A 21,917-nucleotide genomic window follows, 5' to 3' on the forward strand; every position below is an offset into this window, starting at 1 on the left:
CATTTTTGTGTTGGTAATGATGTCGAGCAAGATATTATAGCATATAGTTTGGCATCACGAACTCAATCTTCTTTTTATAAGCCAAACTTGGTCTTCTGCTAATGGGGAACAAACTTATTTTTTGCATTCATTGAGCTATAAGCGTACTTTAATATCTCTGGCCACCTTTCCTACCCCAAGGATTTCATCAAGGGTATCAGACCCACAGTTCAATATGTGAACTAACTTGGGCATGCCTTCAAGCTTAGGATTCAGAAGTGTGACTACTTCCTTGAGTTCTGAGAATTTTATGATAAGATTTACCTTGTCTTGAAGTAGGACATTTATTTTTTTCCTTTTGTTTCTCATTGGACACATATTAGTATTTTCACTTGAGATACAATAGCCTATATGCTTCGGTAACATCTTTAACTCAGATATCTTCATCACTAGACTCACCATCATCCTAGTCATCTAGCATGGCTAACACATGTCACTATTATAAAACGTGTAAACAACAACGCCGTGGTCACCACGGTTCTTCACTACACCGTGATGACATCTCTAAAATAAGGTGCTATCATATTATTTTTATTTTTTGATTAAAAATTAATTGTATACAACAACGGTTGAGCAGCCAACCATGGTAAAACCATCAATATATTATTCCACCTTTTACTTCTTCGTCATAGCTTCACAAACAAGATGTTTTTATACTGTGTGGACAAATAAATTTGTGTTTTCACATATTGATAACTTTCATGGTTAATGTAGGACTCAACAAGAATAACATATTTTAGTTAATGAAGAAACAACACCGGCAAATAACTTCATCTAGTTTGAGATACAATGAGAAGAAATATAAGAAATATGAAGTTGTTGTGTAAGCTTCCTCCTCCTTATATTCCTACAGCTACATCTTGATTATGAGGCTGGTTTTTCACCATACAACCCTCTACATTAACATTTTGATTCTCAGCATTGTTGGTAGCTTGAGCAGGATAACACATGTTAATTCCTTTGGATGAAGTTGTTTTTGTGTTTTGGTTCTTCTGCTTTTATATTGTTCCTTCTGATTCTTCACCTTCTTCTCTTAGACCAAAACCATCATTGTTTCTTTAATTCTATATTCTATCTTTTCTCTTGGAAGTTGGGAAGATTGCATACCTCGAAGTGTTCAAATTTTGATGTACTTAATGGAATGGTGTACTTGTAATACAAGTTTTGATATCAATTCAAAATTGGTTTGCTGTTGATTCTGGTATGAAAATTTGACATTTATTAATATGAAATATCACAACATGAATGTGGAAGTGTGTCCCTTCTTTTATTTCTTAATAAAATTGGTACATTACTCATGAATGTGTCCAAACCCTTCACATTCATGACACTAGATGCCTTTACCTTTGTCTGGTTTATCTCCTTCTCTGCCTTTGAACCAATGAGTAAAACCTCTAGAGTTGTTGGTAGTTTGTCTTTGACATTTTTCATGACATTATTCTTTGATATTTTGTCATGTCTTCTCATAATCTTTCCAAACATTTTCGCAAGTAATTAAATAGAGTTAGAAAAGTTATCATCAGTATTGTCTTCTACTTGTTCCTCAACATTTTCAACATCACCTTTGATGGCAACATCTTTGTTTCTTTTCTCCAATTTGTCGTTGATTTCTATTTCAAAGGTTAATGATAAACCTATAAGTTCATCCACTTTGATAGTGTCGATGTCTTGATCATCTTATATTGTTGTAAATTTCATGTCAACCCTCTTTAGAAGAGATCTGAGAATTTTTCTACCTAGATTTTTTTCAGAATTTTTCTCACCAAGAGCAAATGAGTTATTGGCTATATTATGGAGTTGAACATTAAAATAATAAACTATTTGGTCTTCTTTCATCCTCGGGTTCTCAAATTTGGTAGTGAAAAGATGGAGTCTTGACATGCAGACTTTTGAGGTGCATTCATGAGTAGTCTTCAGAGTATACCAAGTTTATTTGGTAATGGAACATGTATTGATTACTCTAAAGATGTTTTTGTCAACTGCATTGAATATGGAGTTGAGTGCTCGAGAATTACCATGAGTTTTTTCATCTTACTCTTTGGAACAATCTTCTTCTGGCTTCAGAGATTGTGTGTCATCTTGTGCAGTAACCATTGGGGTGTCAATCCTTTAATGGTTATTTTCTATGCTTTTCTATCCATTGATATGAGGAAAGCAACCATGTAGGATTTCCAATAATCATAGTTTGTGTCATTTAGAATAGTTTGTCGATTTACAGATCCTCTTCCTTTAGAATTGTTCATTATGACCAGAATGAATATATCCTGAATATATCCCCTGGAGCTCACCCAACCATAATAAGGTTTCTATTCTCATGCCAATTGTAATTTTGTTCTTTGAACAAAAAGATATCACACACAATATTGTAATAATGTGTATGACAAGATTAATGCAATAACAAATAAATTACGACTATAAGTAAAAGGACACAAGGAATTGTTAACTCAGTTCGTTGAAAAGTCATCCACGTCTGGAGGGTGTTAACCCATGAAAGTAAATTCACTCTTAATAGTCAAAAGTACAAATTAGTCTTAGTTGAACCCTTCTAGTTCAAAGCCTCTTTTTCTAGTACTACCCGTGAGTTCTTATCAGTACTCTCCTTGAATATGAGACCTTCTCACTTTCTCTCAGACGCTCTCTCGAGTATTTGGAATGTTACAATAACTAATGATTGATAAAACGAATTACAACTCAAAAATACTACATCCCTCAATATAGGAATATGACTAGCAAATAGAGTTTAAAAACACAAAATAAAAGACTCAACATAACTAAACACACTTTGCTTTTTTTTCAAAGTCTGAGTCTTACAATGGAGAGCTTATCCTTAAATAGCAATAGAGTCTGGCTGCAAGGCCCATTAGGGTTTGTATATTTCCGTGCGATTGAAGCAAATCCATAAGTGCAAGAAATAATTTTTCATTAAGTTGATTTGCAATATTTGATTTGATAAATATTCACACATCATATTTGTTCTCTTTAAATCTTAGTGAGTGATCGATCTTTTGTAAAAAAAAAAAATTCATATTCCAAAAAGCGCATAAAACAATTAAACAAGAATGGAAACAAATTTTCAAAAGGTTGAAAAACAAGTAAAATCTTCCACTATATAAATAATGGGTATACAAAAAATAACAATCTTCATCAATAAACAATAAGGTTGAAAAACATATTCACTTTAAACAATACCTTCACAAAATTGTAGATATACTTAAACAACTTTCATATAAAGTAAAATTACACAACATAAATATAAATAAAATTAACTAATTGATAGACACAACGTACTGATTTTGTATTTGTATTTTGGTGTTAGATGATCATAATGTCACATCTTTATATATATCACGTGTAAATTTGAGACAATTTTTTTCATTAATATAATTTTTTTTATTTGATAGAATCGGATGGAGCGGAATGGTACGAGATAAAATTGAGTGATATTCTATAAGATCAACTAAAATCGAACGGTACATGGTGGAGTAAACTGATATAAAACTCTCATTCTATTTCGTTTCATTACACTCTTCTCATTTTCTTTCCGCTCCTTTCCCGAATTAAATGTGTATGTATGGGGCAAACACTTTATATTTATAGTCATATAATTACCACCCTATACTAACAGACACTTGCCTCAAAAATAAAATATAAAACCGACAAACACATGCATTGTTGACAAACTTGACAAAACTAGTTGAAAATGCAGCCAATGCATGATTGACTGTCATTAGGTGACATGAACTCCATATATAAATAAGCATTCATGAACAAAGTAGTTCAGACATGGCAATCAATAATATAGGTGTAAGTACTATACAAAAACTAATTATTGATTCATTCTAGTCATAAAAAATTATTTAAGTCAACTAATAAACTCAAAACATCCACGTTATAGGGACATGGAAAAAGAGAAGAAAAAAAAGCAGAAACTTAGCTTCCCTTAACAAAATGTCACCAAATTTATTTTTATAATGTCAACTTGACATATGATTTTGTTATTGCTTACTTCATCAACAATTTGCGGCACATTTTTTTATATAAGTTCATGGCAAATGAACTGCTAGTAGGTACCTAAAGAAGAAGGTTCTCACTTTCATATCAAAGAAGATACTAACCATGGTAACTAAACTAATCTTTGGATATTTTTATGTCAGTGTCTCTTAGCTCACTAACCGAGTTGTCGAATTGTCTGCTTAGAATGATTCTTAACTTGCTTTGATTAATCTGATTTGTTTGATGACTTGCTAGGGAATCTGCAGAGATATGTGCATGCAACCAAGGATGCAAAGAAGACTAGGTGGAAAGAGAGCTGCACTTTTTGTATATGGTAACATCTTGGAAAATCCTTTTTTTGTTCTTTTTTTAATGTTGTTGAAAATGTTTTGTTTTGTTTTGTAAAAGTTTTGATTTTGTGAATGTTGCAGCTATGGAAGGGTTAGAGAACATGGCGTTTGTTGCCAATGCAGTGAGCTTAATAACTTACTTCCTTGGAGATATGAACTTCAGCTTAACAAAATCAGCTACTACACTAACCAACTTTATGGGAACTGCATTTTTACTACCACTTGTTGGGGGATTAATTTGTGATACATATTTGTCTAGGTTCAAGACTTGTGTTTTGTTTGCATGCATGGAATTGTTGGTAAGTTTAATCAATTTCTCTTACTAGTACTTCAGTCGTCCTCGATGTCACATCCTAGTAGTTTGGCTTTCTGGACGTTTTATGCATGTGTCTCTGAACGATCATAAGTTTCCACCCTTTCCGTGTGTGTGCCCACTAGGCAGGGCCGTCTTAAAGGGAGTATATGGCGGACTATCACACAGGATACTGTTAAATCGTTGCTAAATAGAGCCTTAAAAAATATTTGTCTTCTTATACTGTAGTTACTTAGGGCCTTTAATTGTTTTGTCGTGGTTGAACTGTGGTTAATCTATATAGGGCCTCCAAAAACTTAAGACGGCTCTGGTACTAAGCCACTGTGACCTAATACAACTCACTCTTTTATCCGCAGGGATATGGTATCCTAACAGTTCAAGCACGTTTCCAACAATTAAGACCGATACCCTGCAAAGATATAGCACCAATTCATATGAGCCAATGCAAGCCTGCTGCTGGAAGCCAAGCTGCTATACTTTATACAGGACTATATCTTGTTGCATTAGGAACAAGTGGTATTAAAGCGGCGTTACCAGCCTTAGGAGCTGATCAATTTGATGATAAAGATCCAAAGGAAGCATCTCAATTGTCAAGCTTCTTTAATTGGTTCTTGTTTAGTCTTACAACAGGAGCAATAGTTGGTGTTACTGTCATTGTTTGGATTAGTACTAATCAAGGATGGTCCTGGAGTTTTACTGTCTGCACTATTGCAGTCTTGTTCTCAATTCTGTCTATTTGCATGGGAAAGTCACTATATAGAAATAACACTCCTAAAGGAAGTCCTCTAATTAGAATCATACAGGTGAATAACATTACTTTTTTTTTCTACATGCTTTAAAATGTTATTGTATTAATGGAATTTGTGTGTGATTTAAGTTTGTTGAACTTTCAGGTGTTTGTGGCAGCTTTCAAAAACAGAAAACTCCAAATTCCAGAGAATGAAGATGAAATGCATGAGATTCATGAAAAAGAAAGAGGCGAAAATTATGAATTACTTAAAAGGACGGACCAATTCAGGTTATAGATACGTTCAATTAAGTCAATCTAAACACGACGGTAGATAAGCTCTGATAAGTACTAACTTGTTTCTTTCTTTTGTGGAAAAATGGATTATCAGATTCTTGGATAGGGCAGCAATTGGTCAAAACAGTACAGGATCATGGAACCTTTGCACATTGACACAAGTAGAAGAAACAAAAATCCTAGTCCGAATGCTACCAATAATATTAAGCACAATATTCATGAACACATGTTTAGCACAGCTTCAAACATTCAGCATACAACAAAGCACAACCATGAACACAAACATCCTAGGATTCAAAATGCCAGGACCCTCTCTCCCAATCATCCCTTTACTATTCATGTTTGTCCTAATCCCTCTATACGACCGATTTTTCGTCCCGTTTATCCGAAGATTCACAGGGATACCGACCGGAATTCGACACCTTCAAAGAATAGGAATTGGACTAGTTCTCTCAGCAGTATCAATGTTAATTGCCGGTTTCATTGAAACGCGTCGAAAATCCGTAGCAATAGAACACAACATGGTAGACAGCAATGAGCCTTTACCAATGACAGTGTTTTGGTTGGGTTTTCAATATGCTATTTTTGGTGCTGCGGATATGTTTACTCTTATTGGACTTCTAGAGTTTTTCTATGCAGAAAGTTCAGCTGGAATGAAATCACTAAGTACTGCTATTTCTTGGTGTTCTGTTGCATTTGGTTATTTTACAAGCACTGTGGTTGTTGAGGTTGTTAACAAAGTGAGTGGAGGGTGGTTGGAAAGTAACAACTTGAATAGAGACAAGCTTAACTACTTTTATTGGTTGTTGTCTGTTATAAGTGTTGTAAACTTTGGATTTTACTTGTTTTGTGCTTCTTGGTATAGATACAAAACAGTGGAAGACAAACAAGGTGATTCAAAAGATGAGGCTGATATAGTTAAGGTTTAATATTAGATTTCTTGGACTGTTTAATCTACATGTAATTTATGTATTTATGTTCTTGTATAAAAAGAGTTATTATAAATAAACTTGAATCACTTCACAAGGATTTGGTAAGTTTAAGTTAACATTATAGATAGAGCTGAGCTGTCAAATGGTCAGCCTGGCCCAGCCCGCTTCGATCAGATGGACCAAAACGTTTAAATGGGATGAAGTGGATCGGCATGATTGTTTAATGGACTACACAAAATGAGTCCGGGTCCAATTTTCAAAGGCCCGTGTGGCCCGTTATTCAATATTATAGTTATAATTTTATAAAAAATGATGTAATGGATAAAAGTTACATAACATAAGTTGAGAGTCATTATAAGTGATGTTTAAAATATTAATCAAATTAAAATCCATAATATATATATATATATATATATATATATATATATATATATATATATATATATATATATATATATATATATATATATATATATATACCACAAAAACATTCATATAAAAGTGTAGACTAATTTAATATTATCACCAATACTTATCAAATTTTCTCTTCATCTTACAACTATTTTTTTGATCACATCATCTTGAAAATATATCTTTATTCTCTTTAAATTTTTTATCACTTGCAAGCACACTTATGCAATCGTACCTTAATGGGTGCTGACCAGCCCAGCCTGATCCATAAAAAACATAGGTCCGAAGAGCTTGGCAAAAAATAGGATCGTATTTTTTAAGGTATGGGAAATTCTCATTGCACTCATATGCTTCCTCGCAGACCCTTGGTGAAAATCCTAAAATACCCTTATATTTCGGATATGTATCTCCAAAGACACATTTTTTTAAAAAGGGTGACTTCGCATGTGCATATCCAAAGTCGCCCTATTTTACAAAAAAAAAAAAAGTGATTTCGGATATGCATATGGAAAGTCACCTTTTTAAAAAAAAAGGTGTCTTATATCCGAAATAAGTTGTGTTATTTTAGAAAACGCAAACAAACACCCCTCACTCTCTGCATTCTCTTCAAAACCAAATACTCCCTACAACAACAAAAATTCATTTTTACCAAAAGTTCTATTGAACATTCACACTCCACAACCTCCATTCAAGCATTCCAACTTTAACTCAAAGCGTAACCAATTTGTAAGTTTTCAATACCCTTATCTCAAGTTCAAAGTTTGGATTTAGGGTTGTTAGATTTTAGGACAATGTGTAGGTCGATCTTATTGTAGTTCAATGTTGGTGTTTAGATGTAAAAAAAATGGATTTTGGATGAGTTAGGGCAAGAAATGAAAGTTTCTCAAAAATGGTTGTTCGCAGGTTATTTCGAAAGTGCATATCCGAAATCCCTTCTTACCAGTTTTGCATATGCAATTGCGAAATGTGCTATGAGTTGTTTTTTTTTTTAATTTTCAATTTTGTTTCATACTCGAACTTTAACTGTTATTAACCAGTGGCATTTTTTCAGAAAAATGACAAACAACCAGGCATCGATCGATCGACTAAGACGGGAGAGGCCAACCCAGAACGCATCGACTCAGCGCGAGAGAGCCGCACAGCAAGGAGTAGCTCAGAGATGGGAAAGAGTCCAAGTCCAAGTGGAGGAGGCGCCTACAGGATCCTCAACTGCACCGAGTAGTCGCCTTTCTCGGGTGTCTTCCTCTCGTGAGGTTAGTCGGGAGGAGGAAGTACTTGAGCATGGTGAGGTACTTGAGGATGAGGTTCACCCCGAGCATGACGATGAATTTAAACAATTGTTTCATGATCCAACAACTAACATTGTTTTTTTTTTGGTGACAAGAACGGTTGCCCATAAAATCTGTGAACTATTCGCGAAAAATATTTGATCTCTTTAAACCACAGGCTGAGTGGTTTGATAATGTTGTATCTGGATCCAGAATTTGGAGGATTATGCTGTACCGAATATGTTACCATTAGACACGGCATGCTAGGGGCATTTTTCGAAATATGGCACAAGGAGACTTCGTCTTTCCACTTTCTTGTTGGGGAGTTGACGATCACACTCCATGATCTGGCCTGTCTGTTCCACCTGCCTATCATAGGGAGGTTGTTGGACCATTTTCGAATACAGAGGGTTGAGACCATTGAGTGGATGGTGGATTATCTAGGTATGGACCCATATATGACCGATTATGAGTGCAGAACAACGAACAGAGCGCATGTCCGGTTCTCCACCCTGAAAGAGCTTTATGAGCACCATTTGGTTGCGGCGGCTGGGGCCAAGGATGAGGAGGATACGGTTTTTGTTTAGTACCACCGCGATTGTGCTCAGTGGTGTTGGTTCATGTTCTTGGTTGGCACATCTCTCTTTGTGGACAAAAGTGCAACGTACGTGGAAGTGACATACCTTAGGTACTTTATGGATTTGAGTACAGTTCATGAGTGGAACTAGGGGGCGCCATTCTGGTATACCTATATCAGAAGCTGAATGAATCATGCAACTGGATGACTAGACAGTTGACAGGCTCTTGCACATTTTTGAAACACTCGTGTGCACATTTCGTAGTTTTGTAGTTTTGTAGTTTTTTTAAAAAAATGAAATACTCAGAGCACATTTCGCAAATGCATATCCGAAAGTGATTTAGGGTGTTTTCGGATATGCATATCTGAAACATCTTAAAATGTGAAAAGAGTGTCTTCGGATATGCATATCCGAATGGTATTTTGAGGTTTTTATAGGTGTTTTTCATCTTATATGGGTGTAGAGAGAAATTCTCTTAAGATATTTTGCGGCTCGATCCATGCCCTAAACTATTGAGCTTATATGTTGGCCCGGTAGACCGGATCCATTTTGACCGCTATAATTATTGATACCTGAAGTATGTGCAACATATGTATTTGAGGTTGCTTTAGGCGAAGATCCTTAATAAACTCTTTCTTGAGATATTAGAATTAATTGAGAAATAATAATATATGAATATAGATGCATTTCAATTTCAGAATTCTTAAAGCCAAAAAGTAGAGAGTATGAAATTCCAAACTTAGTCGCTAAGCCTCGGAAACTTAGTCAGTAGGAGAACAAGACGCCAGCACCGTAAGCGACACACACAGTGGCACATACGCACACTACATACTGTGAAATACACTAGCATTAAATAACCAACTTCATGAAGTTTTATTTCTGTTTAAATTCAAAACAAGAAACAATGGACCTCCGTGAATCAACTACCAACCAAACCAACGTTTCTTTCACCATCGCCAACCATTTGTTCTCCAAAGAATCTCATAAAGATAACAACGTCGTGTTTTCTCCACTTTCTCTCCAACTTGTGCTTAGCATCATCGCTGCCGGCTCTGAGGGTTCCACACAACAACAGCTTCTTGAATTCCTCCAATCCAAATCCACCGATCATCTTAACTCCTTCGCCTCTCAGCTCGTTTCCGATGTCCTCACCGATGCTGCTCCAGCCGGCGGACCTCTCCTCTCTTTCGTCAACGGTGTATGGATTGAACAAACACTATCTCTTCAACCTTCATTTAAGCAAATCGTCTCTACTGATTTCAAAGCCAACTTGTCTTCCGTTGATTTCCAGAACAAGGTATGTCTAATATGTCATGCATGTTCTAGTACTATAGGAGCAACATGTATAAATTCCTATGCAAAAAAATCAAGAAACAATTCTCATCTCCTTACTTCTAAACATCAAACAAGTTTAGAAACATTAATGTGTGAAGATAATTCAACTGATCTATTTGTATAATCTGGTTTTAAAGGCTGATGAAGTGACCAATGAAGTGAATTTATGGGCTGAAAAAGAGACTAATGACCTCATTAAAGAACTTGTTCCTCAAGGATCAATCGACAGCGACACCAGGCTCGTTTTTGCTAATGCACTATACTTTAAAGGAGTATGGAATAACAAGTTTGATGTTTCGTTAACAAAAGATAACGATTTTCACCTTTTGAATGGTAGTGCAGTCAAAGTTCCCTTCATGACCAGCAAGAAGATGCAGTTTATTAGAAAATTCAATGATTTTAAAGTCCTCGGTCTTCCTTATAAGCAAGGTGAAGATAACCGTCGATTCTCCATGTATATTTTTCTTCCGAATGCAAAAGATGGATTGTCAGCTTTGGTTGAGAAGGTGGCTTCCGAAGCTGAGTTACTTGATCGGCTTCCTTCTCATCAAGTGGAAGTAGGTGACTTCAAGATTCCAAGATTCAAAATTTCATTTGGGCTTGAAATTTCTGATGTACTAAAAGAGTTGGGAGTAGTTCTACCTTTCTCTACCGGAGGTTTTACAAAAATGGTAGATTCTCTTGAGGGTCAAAACCTTTGTGTTTCTAATATATTTCATAAGTCTTTTATTGAAGTGAATGAAGAAGGCACAGAAGCTGCTGCAGCCTCAACAGCATATATGCTAATGAGATGTAGACGTGTGCCAATAGACTTTGCAGCTGACCATCCTTTCATATTTGTGATTAGAGAAGACTTGAGTGGAGCAATCTTATTTGTTGGTCAGGTGCTCAATCCTCTTGATGGATGATCTTAGCCAACCACCATCTATTAGAATCATGAAAGATGAATAATTAACTTGTTTTCTCATTCATCAACTAGATTTAGGAAGAAAATAATACCTTACTATATCGAGTTTGATATGATCCACATGTTACTGTCATGTATTAAGGGAATGGGAGGAGTATAGAAGAGGAGTTTTTTTTAATATATTATATATCAACTAAGTATTTTTGTTAATGTTTGTAAGAGTATAAAAATAAGATATGATATTTTCAGCTTGTTTTTCATAATATTCACTTCTATAAGAGGTCCTTTACTCGGATCATCTTCTGTACTCAGAACATTTCCCATGTCAGAGGGATCATCCAATCATCACCTCGATGGCCGATTATCATAGTCGGCTACGAGGGTTACGATTATTGTCATTACTGAGGGTCTCTAAGAGTCACTTCATAAAGGCTGCAATTCATCATGTTAGAGGTATAAATAAGGGCTCCCACCTGAGGGATAAGCAAGACATACTCACTCTTGAGCTCATGCATACGTCTATCGTGCTGCTCGAATCCCTTAACAAACTCAATCATCTTCTTAGTTTAACCTATATAGTTGCGATCTTACCGAATTTGCTTCAGGGAGGTAGTCCAAATGTGTTTTGCAGGAATAGGTACTATGTTGCTTTTGTGGATGGTTACACTAAGTACACGTGGTTGTATTTTATAAAACAAAAGCCTAGAGCCTTGCAAGCTTTGAAACTCTTCCACATGTTTGTCCAAGTCCAATTTAAGAGCACAGTTAAGTCGGCTCTAGGCTTTATTTTGACTAGGTAGTGGATCAGGTGCATGGCATTGATTTTGACTGTCTGATCCACTACCTACTCATATTGATAAGGTCAATAGTACTACTATATTTGTACCACTGGACAACATACCTGGTTCCACAAGTTATCCTGATGATTACAAACCACCACATAACACTATTACTACTACTTTTGTATCTCTTGACAGTAGACCTGGTTCCACAAATTATCATGAGGATAATGAACCATATCAGCTACATGCTTTAAATAAAGAACAAAGTTCTAACACTGATCAAAATCTTTCAAACATGTCTACAAATGTTCCAATGGTTAATCTGTCCTTGTCCCCATCAATTCATAGTAGTAAACCAGTTAGTCATCTCCTTCAAAATGATCATGCTATGGTAACTATGGCCAAAACTAGCAAGTCAAAACTTAAGATTTTTGTTGCTCACACTAAGTTTGAACCAACTAGTGCTAAACAAGATTTAACCAAACATGAATGGGCACAAGCAATGCAAACGGAGTTAATGCTTTAATAACCAATGGAACCTGGACTCTCACTACCTTACCTCCACAAAGAAAGGTTGAGGTTTGCATGTGAGTATTCAAAATCAAGAAATACTCTGATGGTAGCATACAAAAGTATAAGCCTAGGTTGGTTGTCAAGGGTTATTGTCAAGAACAAAGTTTTACCAAAACTGAGACCTTTTCTCCAGTGGTTAAGCCAACAAAAAATCAGATTGATTCTCACTTCATGAATGGGTAATCCAACAGGTAGATGTGAACAATGCCTTTTTGAATGGTACACTTCATGAAGAAGTCTATATGACTCAGCCAACTAGTTTTGTTAGTTCTGATAAGATCCTTGTTTTCAAACTCCGCAATGCCCTCCATGGTATTAAGCAAGCACCAAGGGCATTGTATGAAAAGTTAACTCAAACTCTTCTTCAATTTGTATTTACTCATTCTAAGTATGATCATTCATTTTTTGTGTATTTTATATAAGGTATTTTTTCTATGTTCTTATGTATGTGGATGACATACTTATAATTGGTTCTAACTCTGCTCTTATTCATAATCTAATCAACAAAATGAATGTTACATTTGCTTTAAAAAGACTTGGCAGGCCTTCATACATTCTAGGTATAGAGATTAAGTTTTAGACCAATGGCTCCTTGTTGCTTACATAGTCTAAATACATAAGATATCTCCTTTCCAAGGCTAAGATGAACAATGTTAATGAAGTTCCAACTCCTATGCTTAGCACCTGCAAGTTGAGCAAATATGACTTGGGGATTTTCTCTAATCCTCAACTTTATAGGTCAATTGTAGGTGCTTTGCAAATATGACTTGGGGATTTTCTCTAATCCTCAACTTTATAGGTCAATTGTAGGTGTTTTACAATATGAGACTCTGACCAGGCCAGACACATCTTTTAGTGTCAACAAAGCTTGTTAGTTTATGGTTTCCCCTCTAGATTCTCATTGGGTTGCTGTTAGAAGAATATTGTGATATCTTAGTGGCACGATGACTCATGACATGTTGTTATATACTTATGTTTTTGCTCTAAAGTTTTCACTCAGAGTTTATAGTGATCAGACTAGGCAAGTGACACATAGAATAGAACTCATGACATGTTGTTATATACTTATGTTTTTGCTCTAAAGTCTTCACTCAGAGTTTATAGTGATTCAGACTAGGCAAGTGACACATAGAATAGAAGATCAACCTCTGATACTTGTATATAATCGTTAGTCCAAATTTGATTTTTTGAAAATATAAGTAGCAGCACATTATACCTATGAACTTCTATGGTTAGAATTTCTCTCGGATGAACTTGGTGTTCCTGTCTATACACCTACACTTTTGTGTGATAATTTGAGTGGTGTTTTACTTTCACATAATCTTGTAATACATGCCAGCACCAAACGCATAGAATTGAATATTCATTTTGTTCGTGAAATAGTAGTGTCCAAGAGGCTGCTCATACAACATGTTCCTATTGCTGCCCAGATAACAGATACTCTGCTTGAAACTATTGCCTTTCAAGATTTGAGATTCAAGCTCAAAGTCACTTTTGAAGTCCACTCCCCTTGAGCTTGAGGGGAGCTATTAGATGTGTTTGGCTAAACTGATTGAAAGCACTAAATTATTGGGAGTTTGATCAACTAATAGAGTTAGTTACTTTTGGTTAGAAGTTAGTTTCTTCTATAGCTAGTGCTTTTACTTATTTCTAATGTCTTGCCTAAGTTGAGTATATAGGCTAGGTTATCCCTTTAATAACAGTTTAACCCAGTGATATATACACTTGAATTTTCTCTACTTCAATTCTTTGAATCATTCATTGAATCAAAAGATGTTGCCGCACTTGAGACTTCATCCACAAAGTCAGATGAGACACTGCCAAAGACTTGCTAAACAAGCTGAAACTTGGTGAATACAGTCGCAATTGTAGACTTTTGACTAAAAGATGTTAACTGTGTTTCACTTAATCATTTTAAAAACATGTCAACTATACCTTCACACTTTCCTTATAAAACTTGAAGATGCTGCAGCAGGTATGACGATATTTTATCAGTTGAGATAGCAAATAAGTTGGGCCTAGATTCAAAAAAATAAGCTTTTTAAAAATAAAATATTGTTATAACGAAATTCCAATGATAGGTGATACTTAGGGAACATTAAAATAACAAAATCTGATCCAATTAACAATCACCACACATTACAGAACATTGTAAAATTACATAGAAATGGTACGTTAATCTGAAATTTGAAACAAAAACCATGCTCAGATAAATTTTTTCATATCAATTACAAACAATGAGGCAATTTTATTATGAAACTTACTTACAAGGAGTCAAATAGCTCCATGTCGAAGCTTTCCTCAAGTTTCTAGCATTCAGATTTAAAAAAACACATGAAAGAATACAACAAAAATCCACCATCATGTTTCTTCAATTTTTCTATTCCCCCAACTTTGGCAAGGGGCCATACATCTCAGGATAGCACTAAAAAAACAGTATTATGAGGTCATTGACAAAATTGCATCAATGAATAAGATATTCATCTCAAACAATAATCAAGACAAGCGGACTCGTCTTGGAGAACTGTTGAGTAACAGCTCACTCCCAGGCCAAAACGGGAGTAGCAATTCATTCAGAATAAATGAATGTATCAATAATCTTTCATCTCCTCAGAATGTAGTGGAAATCATGTCAAGAAACTGCCACAGACTTATTTCCAGGTGGGGAGTTATGAACGGAGACAGTGTCCACAACTTTGGATGGAGGCCAGTAGCGAAACATGGACCTACCAACAATGTTCTCAATCGGGAGTGGACCCCTGATGGACACAAAAAAAAAACAGCAGATATTAACATCGGGCATTATAATTAAGTGCATACATATACAACTAAATACAAACTTCTAAGATCTGAGAGCATGTTTACATAGAAGTTTCGAGAACAGCATCAACAAATAGGCCAAGTGTGTTGTCCACCTAAAGCAATATAATCTATATTCTCCAAAACAAAAGAGAAAATCAGTAAGAAAAGAACGGAAAACTTACCAGTTATGAGAATCAAAACTCTTGTTACGATTGTCCCCCATCACAAACACATGTCCTTTTGGCACAACCTGTAAACATTAAAAGAACAATATTAACCATGTTGCCGAGCAGCACAATCAATAAACAATGCACCAATACACCAAAATAGTATTACCATTGGAGCCAACTCATAATCAAGAGGTTCTAATACAAATTCCTCTTCTTCAGCAACACCATTTACTAGTAGTTTACCACCACGAACCTGCCACAAAAAATGTATAACATATCAGAGATCAATGCACAACACTTTAAATGTGATCAATTACTAATTACTATTCAACAAATTAAAAAAAAAAAAAACTTACTTCGACAACATCACCAGCCTTAGCCACAACCCTTTTTATAAAAACATCAGATGAACTAAAACCATATTTCTACATAAGAGAAATCAAACAAGAAACATCCAAATTCATCGACAAATGCCCAGAAAACAAACCAAAAAACTACAATAATTGGACTGATGTAGCATGTAAACATACCTTCAAACAAGGAGGTGCTTTGAAAATCACAATATCAGAAACATCTGGCTTTCTAAAGAAGAAAGAAAACTGTTACAGAAACAACAACCTTAGTCAGTTCAAAACATCAATAAACAAACAAACACATGAGACAAATAATTGAAACCAACCTTTTCTGTTAAAACACGATCACCAACTTCAAGAGTTGGATACATAGAAGCAGAAGGAATAGATTTCGGTTCAGCCAAAAACGATTTAAACAGAAAACTAACAGTAACAGCAGTGAAAACAGCTTTAGCATCTTCAGAACAAACATTCAACAATTTCGAAATCCAACCACTAGTAGTTTCCTTCTGACTCAAACGCGATTTTGTGGTAGAAACAGTAACACACTCCGTTCCACCTTTATCAACCTCCCACGTTGTAGAATCAGGAACAGGAACAGACTCGTTACAAGGAAGCCACTTGGAACCCTGCAAAAAGGGTATAATCGAAGAGGTTTTGAACGGTGCAATTCCCATAATACCCATAGCCGCCGAAGTTGACCCCGATACAACACTCGTTGACTTCATCATCGAAATCAAACCTAATACGATCGGATTCGAACAGCCTTCGGAGAGAATCTCTCCGGCGAGGGTAGAATAGGCAGAAGTTTTAGGTCTCCTGAGATCGGGATAGAGACTGCGAACGCCGCCGGAACGTTCGAGATCGCGTTTCTGGTTGGTTCCGAAGAAGCGGGAAAGGATGCAGCATTCTTGGACACAACGAGAATTGGCGACTCGAACGCCGGCGGAGGAAACTAGATTTTGGGCGACATAGCCTGAGAAGGAGAAGGTTACACGGATAGCCATGAGGATGAAGTGAATTAGGTTGAGGAAGAAAAGGTACAGGGTGGTTTTGATGAGAAAGATTTGGGAAGGGTGAAACCCTAGCAAGTGAGGTAAGCCATTTTGTGAGAAGAAATCAGTGAAGGGAACCCGGAAAGGTTGAATTGAAGGCTGGTGAGGGAATCAGGGAAGGGAAACGACGGCGGCGCGACTCCCCCGATTGCCGGAGGAGAAGGTGGCGCAGAGGGAAAGCTACGTCGTTTTGAAGAGAGAGAAAGAGCAGAGAAGGAGCAAAATTGAGAAACAGAGAGAGAGTCAAAATTTTCAATCGAATTGGAAATGGTTAGAGAGAGAATGAGTGGATTTTAGGTTTTAAAAATAAAGACGGCGACTGCCAGGAACCTCTATTTTCATTACGTGGCATGTATCATTCCATATTTACGATATTGTCTTGCCTTGCCTCTACTCTACCCGAATTTTTATTTTTTTTTAATTTTAATCACATTTAAAGTATTTGATTATAATCTATTTATAATCTAAAATTTTTACGTCGGTAGAATATATCAATTAATTTCTTTTATATTTTATAAAAATAATTTAAGGAAAAAATTTAATTAGAATATAACTGTCAAATTTTAAATTATATTTAATTTTTATTTTAATTATATATAAATTAATAATTATAAATAATTGTGAGAAATTGATGGTATAAAATTTTTTACATTGATAGTGCATAACAATTAATCTCTTAAAAAAATACAAATTTAAATACTTATTTTTGATAAAAATTTCATTACTCTCTTAATCTTACTTTATTTTAATTGTATTTTTATTTCATATTTTTAATAAAAAGATGATAAAATTAAAAGTGTATTAACCAAAAAGTACATATGCATATGGCATTGGCACCCTAGTAGGGAAGGCCGGAGATTTTTAGAATTTTCGGCGGATTAGGACAAACTCATGGTTATGAGAAATTCTATTTTCGAGTAATTTTAGTATATAGATAACAAGATCACGTAGACTGAGACTTCTCTATATCTTATCGAGGTGTTTCGTGTATATTTTTAATTGATATCCTCAACTCTAGAGTTTAGATATTTATAGAGGCTTATGGGTTTGGATTTGGGGGCTCTTGAGGAGTGGTAATCGTTTCACCTTGACTTGGAAAGCTGTTGACTGCCTACTTCTTAGGGGATCGTGACCATGACTTCTTGTACATACGATTATGGGTTATGTACACATAACCCCCATGTTTCTCATCGGGGCGAGTAGCCGGTGAAGTGGGAGTTACGTGTCATTGGGGCATGGGTGCCATTTTTTGGGCAATCGTCTAATGAAGCTTGGTCCAATACTGCCTTGCCACGGGCCTATACAAATATATCACTACACATTCTCTAAAGTACGAGCGTTATAAAGGGTAAAATGTTTTAAACTGATCATTTCTTTCGATTGACCCCCTCAATTAAGGTCGAATCCCTCATTTAAGTATGAGTCCCTCAATTAGGGGTGAATCATCAACCAAGTGTTTTCTATGTATCTTGTGAGTCAGTTGGGGAATGTAAAACATCATTCAAATGATTAAGATACGTCAAAACGTCAGTCAGTTGCAAAAATTATCATTTGGTGGAAAAGAAGTGTGTGGCATTTAATGTTGCTAATGATGATTTTCTTGGGGAAACCTGGTCTAGTTTATTTCCTTACACATGTCCTTAACGCATGGAACCCCTTTCACTTCTTGTAAAAATTATGCTATTAGGCAAGTATGTTGCTTAAACCATTATTTTTTTTCCGATAAAGGGGCCTAGTTTACTTTTCAGGAAAACATTTTCTTCTACCTTCTATTTTAGAATTTCCGTTTTGTTTAATCACAGAAAGTTCACTAGCATAATGATATTTCTTTAAGTTCCGATAGCAGGAGCGGAATTATGGGGTTTGTTAGTCTCTTAGGGATCTAAGAAACACATTTTTTTGACCTCTTACCTCTCGTCAAAAATTGAAGATGTTCAAGTTTGAGACATTATTTATCTATATTGTACCTTTGACATTATCACGAGGTTTATCAATACAAGTCACAAAGAATATGTAATCATGGATCCCTGTTTAGAAAGGGAAAGAGCAACCATGGGTGATTTGTCCACTCCTTATTTTTACTTACATCTCCCAAATATTAATGGGTTAGGGGATATGATTCATTATACGCCTTTTAAGGTAGACTTTCTGGCGACAGCTAATGTCACCCCTCCCAAATCACGCTCGACGTGTGGAGTATCTCCTAGGCTTTTCAAGATCATCTGTTGTAATTTGGGCGTCCTCCCTACCGTCACGATATTCCTTTCTTTTTATGGCATAGAGATCCTCCCCATATATGGTTGGAAAAGTTTACGCTCTTTTCCAAGTAGGAATTTGTTGGAACCTTGGGCTGAGCCCTATAAGGATTGAAAAGATATAATTGTGTGGGTCAGAGGGTGAGACGACACTTCCATGGTGGCTACGGAGGCGATAGGTACGTTTTGATTTCCTTTGGCGTGGACAATGATTCCTCGTCTTATAAATGGGATAGACTCCAACACCTTTTTCCCCTTTCAGCGAGAGGTGATCCAAGTTTTGAGTTATTTCTAGCTTGTGAGCTCTCATACTCTAACCACCTTCGACGAAAAGATGACGATAGGGTCGAGAATTACATGGTTAAGCTTTAGGATATGAAATGAACCTTCTGATTTGATCTCTTCCTTACTGCTTTATACGATTTAACATCGTTGTTTTATAAGGGATATGTCTAGAATCTCGCTCGATAAGAGAAGGGGTAGCTTGGTTTGGATGCAAATCGAACAACGACCAACGACCATGCCTTGGACTTTCCATAGAGATTCGTTGGCTGAAGGAGAAAAGAGGTAAGGCAAGACACCTCATGATGAAGAAGTTTTCCCTCCAAAGAGCTAAAAGTTGGATGATGGTCCCTCAGGGCCTTCTGGAGGCTGTTAGACAATCGATAAAGGAGGAAAGACATATGGGGGGTCTGTTCCAACGATTTGATCTCCTCGCCCCTCATTATGGAATGACCCTTCCTTCAATGCGATAAAGTTCTTCAGACGTTATCTCCTCTTTCAGAGAATTTTATGGCGATTATCAGTCACTTCACAATAAGTCTCCTTCCTATTTGACGAGCCTTTTAGGGGTTCAAATACTGAGATGCCTCATAGTTGAAAGAGTTTGTGGGAAAACACCTACAAATAATTGGTGGGTTGTAATTCGGGCTTGATTTCATCATAGAGAGCATTCAAGAGCCTTAGAAAATAGTGAAAGTTGTGGCCAAAAGCGGAATAATTTGTGATACCTCGCCAAGAATATGGCTTTAAAAGCACATGCTCACGCTGAAGAGGAGAAAATTTTTAGAGCAAGTTCACGGTTTGTGAGAAACATTGTTTTAAGGTGAGTTTAGTATGTATAGAGTAAGCTCACGTAAGGTGAGAAACTTTGTATCTTTTTAGGTGTTTTGTGTGTATTTTGAATTATCCTCCTCAACCTTAGAGTTGGGATATTTATAGAAGCTTATGAGCCTGAATTTGGGGGTTCCTAACTAGAAAATCAATTAATTGCCTACTTCTTAAGAGATTGTGACCATAACTTATTGCACATGTGATTATAGTTTATGTACATGTAATCCCATATTTCTCATCGTGATGAGTACCCAAAAAAGTAAGGGTCAAGCTTAAGTGTCATTTTCTAGGGTGATCGCCTTAGGAGGCTTGGTCCAATACACCTTATCATGGGTCTTTGTGTGTGTGTGTATATATATATATATATATATATATATATATATATATATATATATATATATATATATATATATATATATATATATATATATATATATATATATATATATATACACACGAAAAGAAATAAAAAAATTAGAGAAGAAATAAATAAAAATAAACGTGATTGATAAGTTGATTTATAATATTTTTAATAATAGTAATAAATAGTTAATTTTCCAACCCAACACTTCAACAAAGTTTATTAAAATAGATCTAATAATAATTCTTTTATTAAAATAGATATTATTACAATTTATTTATATTATTATATTATTATATTTTTAAAAATTGCTAAAGAAGATTTTCTTAATTACTTTTTTTAAATATCTTTTTCAAATTGTGGTTGTACCCCTGTCGTGTCTTTCTATCGGTCAATTATATGAACGGTCCCAACATAAGGATGAATTGACTCAACACAAAGATTGTTAGCACCTAATATGATTCGAGAAGAACACACTTTCAAGATCCAAGCCTCCCGCCACTAAACAAACCCTTAAAAGTTAAACGTTTATTGTTTATAATAATATTGTTTAAATTTTTGTAAAAATATATTACTTATCATTAAATAATATTAATTTTGATAATTCATAAAGTAAAATATGAATTAATTGAATTATATATATATATATATATATATATATATATATATATATATATATATATATATATATATATATATATATATATATATATATATATATATATATATATATATATAGGGGACGACTCAAGTGAGAACACTTGGTTATTATGAGAAATGAGAACAATAAATCATGACCATTAAATTTGATTTTAATGGACTGGATTGGTTTCTCTTTCTATGATCCTTAATATTTATTTTAAATTAACATAGAAAGAGAAATCAATCCAGTCCATTAAAATCAAATTTAATGGTCGTTATTCATTGTTCTCATTTCCCATAATAACGAAGTGTTCTCACTTGAGTCGTCCCCATATATATATATATATATATATATATATATATATATATATATATATATATATATATATATATATATATATATTGAAATCACTATTGAAAATTTGAAATAAAATTAATTTATATCAGCTTACCGCGGCAATTCTTAATAATTTTATTTTATTCTACTCCATTTTTTCACTTTCTATTGTGCGCCATTACTGTTCTTCGCATTTGACCAAATTTCTATATTAGTTACTCTATTTATTTTATAATAACTAAGTGTCATTTTGAATAATCCATAGTATTTGTTAAAAGTGATTAATTATATTAATTTTTATAATAAATAATGTGTTGAAACTAA

At 34.9% G+C, this 21,917-nt stretch overlaps 3 protein-coding genes across 3 annotated transcripts; 2 read left to right on the forward strand and 1 right to left on the reverse strand.

Annotated features, from left to right (window-relative positions):
• The first annotated feature begins 3,880 nt into the window (after positions 1–3,880).
• Positions 3,881–6,745, forward strand: LOC131655354 (protein NRT1/ PTR FAMILY 4.5-like). The gene is made up of 6 exons (XM_058925234.1): positions 3,881–4,158; positions 4,288–4,366; positions 4,464–4,681; positions 5,052–5,498; positions 5,589–5,713; positions 5,814–6,745. Exons 1-6 carry the CDS (start codon positions 4,156–4,158, stop codon positions 6,646–6,648), a joined length of 1,707 nt encoding a protein of 568 aa, XP_058781217.1. The 5' UTR covers positions 3,881–4,155; the 3' UTR covers positions 6,649–6,745.
• A 2,935-nt stretch (positions 6,746–9,680) lies between these two features.
• Positions 9,681–12,312, forward strand: LOC131660901 (serpin-ZX-like). The gene is made up of 2 exons (XM_058930259.1): positions 9,681–10,205; positions 10,381–12,312. Exons 1-2 carry the CDS (start codon positions 9,774–9,776, stop codon positions 11,149–11,151), a joined length of 1,203 nt encoding a protein of 400 aa, XP_058786242.1. The 5' UTR covers positions 9,681–9,773; the 3' UTR covers positions 11,152–12,312.
• A 2,372-nt stretch (positions 12,313–14,684) lies between these two features.
• Positions 14,685–17,172, reverse strand: LOC131660902 (thylakoidal processing peptidase 1, chloroplastic-like). Its single transcript, XM_058930260.1, has 6 exons — positions 16,157–17,172; positions 16,008–16,076; positions 15,834–15,902; positions 15,644–15,730; positions 15,490–15,557; positions 14,685–15,264 (listed from the first exon to the last, which is right to left on the reverse strand). The coding sequence occupies exons 1-6, from the start codon at positions 16,835–16,837 to the stop codon at positions 15,138–15,140; spliced, it is 1,101 nt and encodes a 366-aa protein (XP_058786243.1). The 5' UTR covers positions 16,838–17,172; the 3' UTR covers positions 14,685–15,137.
• Positions 17,173–21,917: the final 4,745 nt, after the last annotated feature.

The sequence above is a fragment of the Vicia villosa genome, linkage group LG3, assembly GCF_029867415.1.
Source record: "Vicia villosa cultivar HV-30 ecotype Madison, WI linkage group LG3, Vvil1.0, whole genome shotgun sequence".
Classification (NCBI taxonomy): Eukaryota; Viridiplantae; Streptophyta; class Magnoliopsida; order Fabales; family Fabaceae; genus Vicia; species Vicia villosa.